The following is a 9,404-nucleotide window of genomic DNA, read 5'->3' as shown; positions in this document are numbered from 1 at the left end:
AGGGAACTATGAAGGAAGATAGTGAAGCTCAATAGACACGTTTGCCACACTGGAGGGAAATCAGCATAATAAGCTTGGTTTTAGCCTGTGTTTCAGTATTTTTGTGCCATCATGCCACTTCTCGCAGTTGCCACTCATTGTCATGCATGAAAGAATGGAATAGGCAATAGCCCACACAGGTCTGGGACCAGGCTAGCCTGGCTTGCCAAGCCTAGCATTCAATGACTTTGTTTTGAAAGTTGGGTTGATTACTTAGTTTTTAATTACATTTTGAATAATATATGCCATTTAGCAAATGCTTTAATCCAAAGTAATTTACAGTATGCATTCATTTTTTATATATGTTTGGTTCTGGGAATCGAACCACCATGCTCTACCAACTGAGCCACAGAGGACCACATTTTAATTTAATTTAAATGTAATAATATAAAATTTGTCTTTTCTTACTAGCACAGAGTTTGCTGATAGATGCTTTATCGAGAAACGTTTTACTTGCAATGACTTTGATGTGTGATTGTCTGACCTGTCTTGAATGCTCTGACTCTAAAGTCGCTCTGGATAAGAGCTTCTGGTAACTTATCAAAATGCTAATGTATTTTCTATTGAACATTTTCATAGAGTCAAAATGTGGATTATACATTACATTTATTATAGCGGAACACCCTAACGCTGTGTTTATAACCAATTGGGAAGGTGGTATTTACTACATACTGGGAAAACTCTATAGTGAACAAAAATATAAACCCATATTTCATGAGCTGAAATAAAAGATCCCAGAATTTTTCCATATGCACAAAAAGCTTATTTCTCAAATTTTGAGCACAAATTTGGTTACACCCCTGTTAGTGGACATTTCTCCTCCTGACAGATGTGGCACATCAAGAAGCAGATTAAACAGCATGATCATTACACAGGCACACCTTGTGCTGGGGACAATAAAACGCAACACAATGCCGCAGATGTCTCAAGTTTTGAGGGAGCGTGCAATCGGCATGCTGACTGCAGGAATGTCCACCAGAGCTGTTGCCAGAGAATTGAATGCTAATTTTTCTAAAAACTATTTTGATTGTCTGGGCCTGGCTCCCCATGGTTGCACCCCTGCCCAGTCATGTGAAATCCATAGATTAGTGCCTAATTAGTTTAATTAAATTGACTGATTTCCATATAGGAACTGTAACTCAGTATAATTATTGAAATTGTTGCATGTTACATTTATATTTTTGTTCAGTACACTTGAACGCCCCTCGAACTGGTAATTGGTGAAAACTCCTATATCATCCCTGAGCGCCAACTTCTCCCACTTAATGATCTTTGACATCACCAGCATTTTCAGCAGTTTAATGCAACAACAAAAAATATTATTTATAGAAAGCAATCTATTAATATGGTTTTTGAACACTGTACTTTAGTTTATGGTTGACGCAGCTTGTTTGACATTACCCAATCGGCATTTCTCAACAAGTTCAAATCACGTGAACGCATCCAACTAGTATTTACTGTCGAGAGCATCCTCACTGGTTGCATCACTGCCTGCTATGACAACTGCTCAGCCTCCGACCGCAAGGCACTACAGAGGGTAGTGCGTACGGCCCAGTACATCACTGGGGCCAAGCTTCCTGCCACCCAGGACCTCTAGACCAGGTGGTGTCAGAGGAAGGCCCTAAAAATGGTCAAAGACTCCAGCCACCCTAGTCATAGACTGTTCTCTCTGCTAACGCATGGCAAGCGGTACCGAACGCCAAGTCTTGGTCCAAGAGGCTTCTAAACAGCTTCTACCCCAAGCCATAAGACTCCTGAACATCTAATCAAATGGCTACTAAGACCCATTGCCCCCCTCCTTGCACTGCTGCTACTCTCTGTTATTATCTATGCATAGTCACTTTAATAACTCTACCTACATGTACATAGTACCTCAATTACCTTGACTAACCGGTGCCCCCACACATTGACTCTGTACCAGTACGTACCCTGTATATAGCCTTGCTATTGTTATTTTGCTTTAATTATTTATAACTTTCATTCATATTCTTTTTTTCTGTATATTTTTCTGTAATTATTAATATTTTTAACTGCATTGTTGGTTTGGGCTTGTAAGTAAGCATTTCGGCGCATGTGACAAATACAATTTGATTTGATACCGCTCAACTAGAAATTACCACTTTCCCCCACTTGTTTATGAACACAGTATTATATCAACTGTCGATACTTGATAATGGCGCCAATGAGAACAAAGAGGGGGCGTATCCTAAGTTTAAAAGTGCGGTATTAATAATCTCATTGGTTAACTTGTATTAAATGACCACGCAATCTTGACCAATTACAACTACCACCAAGCCATATTATGTAAATTAGGGCGGTCCCTGTTGAATGGCGCATAGCTGGCCCAATAGCATGATTAAAAACAGAAACACGTAATATTCATGTTGACGAAGGCGTGTCTTAGAAAGGGGGCTGGGTGCGAGGTAACATGGTGGTTTGGTTATCGCCTATCAGCCATAGACAGAAGAAGGTTGGAGTGACTGAACGCTTGAGTGGTCTTCTTTTTATTTTCATTTTCCCTTTGATTTTGTGCTTTCGTTTGTCTTCAAAATGGAGATGGAGAAGAGGATCAGTTTGGAGTTGAGGAACAAGACCCCAGCCGAGGTATAGTATTACGTCTTTATTTATTTATTTCCCAATGCATTTTGTGAAGGATGACGACTCAACCATGGTGGATGCGAAATGACGAAGCTCGATACTCTTTAGCTTGCTAACTTATAGTATACGACTGATGTGCCAACAAAATATCTGATAATAAATCACATATGGGTGGTTACCACAACGAGGATGCGATAGAAATCGATTCGGAATCAAATGGGATCAGAACCTTGATGGTGGCGCGACTTGCTCTGGCTGAGCTGGCGCTACCAAGGACATCAGCTAGCTAGCTACATGTAGCTAGCGCCAATGCTGGCTAGCTAGACTCCTAACCGGGAACGTTAGTTAGTTAATGGAGTTCAAGTTTTCCCAACCCAAATAATGGCGATGTTAAGAATTATCAAACACTATTGGTAGCCTATATGGACTTTAGTAGCCTAGCTAGTTAGCCAGCAATGCCCTAAAATAAATGATTCTTGGATTTGCTAGCGTGGAGCCGACCAGCTCCATGAGTTGTTTTGAAAAACACAATGGAGTTGTTTGCGCATACTGAATAGAAGTGGCTTGTGTGACAGTAGTGTTTGTATTTTAAACAGCGAGCTAACTGAGTTTGCCTTCTCCGCAAATACAAGGTTATCAATCACATAGGTACATATTGTTACTCCCCATCTTTGGAATGCATTTCATGCAACCTATGCGCCCGCGTGGCGTTTTGCAAGGTAAAGTTGTGCAGAATGCCGCCCATCGTGCGGATAATTACTTTGTAGCCTTGCGTTCTTTAACACTTCTTCGTGCATCAAATGTCGCATCGGTTGATTTTAAGTTCTATGGAAGTGTTGGCCAATTGCTATACGCGGAGCCGTTGACTTTGTAAGGGGTATGAATAGCACATTATCAATTTAAACCTCACCAAGATACGTTACTTTATGGTTAGCTAACTACGTCCGCTAGTAGCTAGTGTTACTTTGTAACGTTAGTTAGCTATAGTTCCCGCGACAGTAACAATTAATGACTTCTCTGGCTGGGGATAGTGGCCGCGGGCACTCTGATCATGAGCTAACTTTAGTATGATGAGGGGGAGTTGCAGGCAGGAAGGATGTTGACATTCTCTAGCGTAGTTCAAAACGAATACTCGTATACTACGTCATTTATTCATATTCTCTATTTCTTGCATAATATAGCAACAAGTTCATAAAAACAAACTCAATGATTCTGTATCATTTACCAGTAATTCAAATTGTTCCACAGGTGGCTGAGCTGGTGGTGGACAACTGTCGGTCCAGTGATGGAGAGGTGGAAGGGCTGTCAGATGACTACAAGGAGCTGGAGTTCCTCAGTATGGTCAACGTGGGGCTCACCTCCCTGGCTAAGCTGCCCTCCCTGCCAAAACTGCTCAAGGTGAGCATCATCTTCGGTCCAAGATCCTATTTTGCCACTGGTCATGGAGAGGTCAAGATGGTTCACCCACATAAAAAATAAACATGTTATGCAAAGTAAAAATGTATTAATCCGTCTAGCCACATACTATCGTAGACAAGTGGACGACGCATAAGATATTAAGCATTTTTTTTGTCTATGTGCTATATGATACTTGCCAGCGTAGTATTTTTTCAGATGAATCAATATCTGTCCTCTTCAGCTGGAGATCAGTGATAACATGATCGTTGGAGGTCTGGACCAGCTGTCTGAGAAGTGTCCCAACCTGACGTATCTCAACCTGAGTGGCAACAAGATCAAGGAGCTCAGCACTGTGAAGCCTCTGGTAAGGGAACCCCCATAAACACACCTGGTAGACCCAACAAAATGCATTCCATTTAATGGATTCCAATCACAGTCATTATTACAGAATCTTAACAGCATCACATTGTGATTGCAGAAAAACCTGAAGAACCTGAAGAGTCTGGACCTGTACAGCTGTGAGATCACCACTCTGGAGGACTACAGGGAGAGTGTCTTTGAGCTGCTGCCCCAGGTCACCTTCCTGGACGGCTATGACCACGAAGACAACGAGGTGCCAGACTCAGAGGCTGACGATGGTGAGCAACGACGGGGCTGGGATGTGCTGAGGGTGGGAGGAAAGACTTGAGACGTGTGCCCTTGTCCTAGAGCATTACAGAGAATTAACCTTGTGTTGTCCTCCCCACAGATGACAACGAGGGGCTAGACTCAGAGGCTGATGATGGTGAGCAACACAGGGCTGGGAGGGGACGGACTGAGGAAAGGCTGGGAGGATAAACTTAAGACGTGCCTTTGTCCTAGACCATTACAAAGAATTAACCCAATGTTGTCCTCCCCACAGATGACGAGCACACAGCCGGCCCCACCAGAGATGGGGACGACGATGATGAGGATGATGAGGGTTCCGAGGGCGAAGAGGTGGGACTGTCCTACCTGATGAAGGATGGCATTCAGGTAATTATTCGTCAAACCCGTGTGCAGCTAAGTGTCTCTTAGAGGATACACAAGAGACAGTGTATAGTCCAAGTCTCTTAGAGGATACACACCATTTATTTCCTGATTCTACACGTTGATAGAAAGCTATTGATTACCGCCCTTGGTGTTGACAGAAAGAGGATGTTTCAGATTTTCGGGGTTGGAGTATTTTCAACCTATGTTCCGTTTCCCCTTAACATAGAAGTAGGGACTCCGCTCAGGTATATTTCTACACCTGCTACGTTCGGTTAGGGGATTACCGCGGCCACCTGCTGCTTTCTAGCCGTTGGTATGTTGGGTCTAAAAGGCCTACAGGAAAAGAGAACTCCTAGTCATGTTGATTGAAATGTTCTCTGGCCCTAGGATGAGGAAGATGATGATGACTATGTTGAAGAGGAGGAGGAAGAGGATGGAGTAGGAGTCCAGGGAGAGAAAAGGAAGAGGGATGCAGAAGACGAGGGAGATGACAGCGATGGAGATGATGACTAGCCCCTCCTGTAACAGAGCATGGGATCACAACTAGGCTAGAACAACAGGAACAGGAAATAGTTTGTGAATTATTTTTTTTGTATACCATAGATATTACTGTAGAATCTAAATGTTTAATTTGTTTTGTAAATGTTCCATACAAAAAGAAAAGCGGGTTGGAATTATAAAATGGAATGTGGTTTTGAAACATGACATGTGGGTAGGGGCTATAGCATTCAGACAAGGTGATGTTGAACTCTGGTGAGAAGTTGTAGTGGCCCATTTCAAGTCCATCTGGTTGTGATTGTCTCCTATGCCATGTTCTCCCAAGACTTTAGTTGTCAAGCGAAAAGCTCCATGTGCTGTCTGGTTGGCTCATAGTAAGGTTTATATGGGAGGAGCTATAGGAGGACAGGCTCATTGTTATGGCTTAATGTAAAATTTATTTAACTAGGCAAGTCAGTTAAGAACAAATACTTATTTACAATGACGGTCAACCCCTAACCTGGACAATGCTGGGCCAATTGTGCGCCGCCCTGTGGGACTCCCATAGTCGGTTGTGATACAGCCTGGAATTGAACCACGGTCTGTAGTTACGACTCTAGCACTGAGATGCAGTGCCTTAGACCTCTGTGCCACTCGGCTATCAACCACATCAAACAAACAGAAACCACACGTTTGACTCTGTTCCATTCCAGCCATTACAATCCTCCTGTAGCTCCTCCCACCAGCCTCCACTGGTTTACACGTGGCCAACAAGTACTGTTTAACATTGACCCGGGCAAAAAGGAACCTTAGTGAGTCGTTAGCCCCTCCTATCTGTTCACCTACACTATGTACCCTACCCGCGCTGTATTGTAGGGATTGCTGACTGTTTCCTAAGTACTTTGTTTAGGACCTGGGATTTGATACCTTTAAAGTTTGTCTGATCGGTGTCATCAATTCACTTTTAATTCCACAAACAGCCGATTTGTAAGTTTTATTTTTTTAATGTATTGTGCTAGGGCTGCAGATGACTCTGGGTGATGTAGTTTTCACATCTCTGGGTAATGTAGTTTTCAGGTCTCTTACTCTAGCTCTGATCGTCATCAAAGAAGCCCTAGAGGTGGGTTTAAAGAGCTAATTCGTATTCAGGCTACACAGAGGTAATTTTGGACCCGTTTAGTCACATTCTAAAGCTCAGGTGGACCCAATCTCTCAGAAGGACCTGGTGATAAGCAGGAACACAGTTAATGGTCTCTTCTGTCCTGAATCCAACTTGGTACCCTGGACTTCTGTCATATCCCAATGGGGGGAAAACTTTTCTGTCTCCTTTTTGTTTTATGGGTTTACTGTGCAAGGATTTTAAACTTGTATGACTATGTAAATAGACCTTTTATCTTTACTGTGTAGTATTTGCTTGTTTTTTTGTGTTTTTTTTAACATGCAATATCTGTCCTTTTATTTTTAATAAACACAAAGCACATGTCAGGATGTAAAGCTTCAGACCCCGACGCTCAACCTTGGTTTATTTTTTGGCCTCAGCTGTTGAGGAAGTCATGTTTTGGAATTTATGTTAATTAATCTTCTGAAGTGTTTTTAAATATAAAAATAAATTCTGTTAATTCTTGTTAACTTTATTCCATGAAGTTTATTTAATGGGTGTCGTACATTTAATGGGTGTCGTACTAACTTTGACCCTCCAGATTAATAAGTGTCTCTGGTCACGGGTCAGTTTTATTCCGATATCTAATGGATGTGTAACCCACCAGTAGGTCTGAACTCTGAAGAGAGACCAGTTGAAGACATGAACCAGGTGGTGGTGCTATAGCCTGCAGTTTAACATTGAAGGCCCAGAAACCTCAAGCCTGGCAACATTCAACTCTGACACTTCATTATGTTTTGCATTGGATTTGGGTGCTGAATTAAACCTAAAAGACCCAAATATATATTTTTTTAAAGAACATAGCTAGCTGTAATTTTAATCAGGTAAAAAAAAAAATTAATTAGGTTTTACGTTTCAAGTGGCAATCAGCATTTGAAGCTAACAATGCAGTCCCCTTGTTTTGGTAAAAAGCTGAGGTATGGGGTTGGAGAAATGTCACCAAGTTCACACAAAGCTAAGGATCATCCATAATATCCTAATATAGTTTTGTTAATAAGCATTGAAAAACAAGCTATTTTGGGTTCTGATGGTTATGACAGTTGAACTAAGCTCATGAGTCAAAAGTTATATTTAAGCAATAAGGCCAGAGTTATGGTATATGGCCAATATACCACTAAAGGCTGTTAGGTGGAGGTGCCTTATTGCTACTATAAACTGGTTAACAAAGTAATTAGAGCAGTAAAAAAAAGTACATTCTGAAATAGGTGTCATCTTTTTTACCAAACCACAGGAAGATTGTTCAATTGTTTTCATGTTGCACAGATGTGTTTGTTTTGATAACATATTTTGTGTTTTAGACAATTATATGGGGGGGTCAAACAACATTAGGAAGGCTAGCTTGGAACTGCCGAAACTGGATTTTAAAAGAACTCATTTCAACTCTGAAAGACTGCAAAAAACATGTGGTTATTCCAGGCCCAGTGCCATCGCTGGGCTGCGGTAGCAAACCATTCAGCAGGCTACTGCCATTGCAGTAGAAAAGCTTTGTTGGCATAACTTTTATACACAACTTTTGGAGGGAGAAGATGCTCTACAGGAACGTTAGAGTCCATCCATGTCATCTTGGTGCCTGGGCCCTTTCTCTCGCATTTCAAGGCCGTGTTGAGACAGTGACTTATCAGTGACCCAAGCCCTGCTCAGATAATCCCTACTATTGTGTTGCTGAGTTGTCGTAATGCTGCTACAAATGTACATTTTCCCAGGGATGTTGGTAGTCACAATGTAAGTAACCAAATTTATGTTACTCTAAATGCTTCTGTCAATCCGACAGCTATTGTCAGCAGAAATCATGTGCCTATGAACCTGAGTTATACTGTTAGCACTGCAACATTTTGCCATAGCAAGAAGCCCACTCAACAGTGAACCCTGCGCTATCAGTTCTAATATAAATATCACTGTCATGTCTTCCTCTGATAAGAATCCCACTAAAGCAATGCAAACAATCAAGATTCCCAGAAAAGTGCAAAAAATGTCCCACATTAACATATGTATCCTAAGAAACATGGTTAATGATAAATCAACTTGCTAACAACAGAAAGCATTCATATACTGGCAATATCTGAAACTCACTTAGATCATTCCTTTGATGATACAGTGGTAGCAATATATGATAACATCTACAGAAGAGACAGGAACGGCAAGAGAGGTATTGCTATTGATATTCAGAGTCATATTCCTATAAAGCCTAGAGAGGATCTCATGTAAAATACTGTTGAAGTAATATGGCTACAGGTTCACCTGTACCTCAAAATTACCTCTGCTGCAGAGGATAAGTTCATTAGAGTTACCAACCTCAGAAATTGCAGCCCAAATCAAGTAATCTGTTCAAGTAACAGACACATCTCAACATCAACTGTTCAGAGGAGACTGTGTGAATCAGGCCTTCATGATCGAATTACTGCAAAGAAACCACTACTAAAGGAGAAGAATAAGAGAATTGCTTGGGCCAAGAAACACCAGCAATTGACATTAGACCGTTGGAAATCTGTCCTTTGGTCTGATGAGTCTAAATTTGAGATTTTGGTTCCAATTTTTGGTTCTGTCTTTGTGAGACGAAGAGTAGGTGGATGGATGATCTCCGCATGTGGGGTTCCCACTGTGCAGCATGGAGGAGAGGAGGTGTGGTGTGGGGGTGCTTTGCTGGTGACACTGTCTGTGATTTATTTAGAGTTCAAGGCACACTTAACCAGCATGGCTACTACAGCATTCTGCAGAGATACGA

General features: G+C 41.6%; 1 protein-coding gene across 1 annotated transcript; it reads left to right on the top strand.

Moving 5' to 3' along the window:
* Positions 1–2,430: 2,430 nt before the first annotated feature.
* LOC124021186 (acidic leucine-rich nuclear phosphoprotein 32 family member E-like) lies at positions 2,431–7,138 on the top strand. The gene is made up of 7 exons (XM_046336531.1): positions 2,431–2,643; positions 3,886–4,035; positions 4,277–4,399; positions 4,514–4,673; positions 4,784–4,819; positions 4,937–5,049; positions 5,434–7,138. The coding sequence occupies exons 1-7, from the start codon at positions 2,590–2,592 to the stop codon at positions 5,557–5,559; spliced, it is 762 nt and encodes a 253-aa protein (XP_046192487.1). The 5' UTR covers positions 2,431–2,589; the 3' UTR covers positions 5,560–7,138.
* Positions 7,139–9,404: the final 2,266 nt, after the last annotated feature.

The sequence above is a fragment of the Oncorhynchus gorbuscha genome, unplaced genomic scaffold (genome assembly GCF_021184085.1).
Source record: "Oncorhynchus gorbuscha isolate QuinsamMale2020 ecotype Even-year unplaced genomic scaffold, OgorEven_v1.0 Un_scaffold_1079, whole genome shotgun sequence".
NCBI lineage: Eukaryota > Metazoa > Chordata > Actinopteri > Salmoniformes > Salmonidae > Oncorhynchus > Oncorhynchus gorbuscha.
This window is presented reverse-complemented; position numbering and strand designations above follow the sequence as displayed.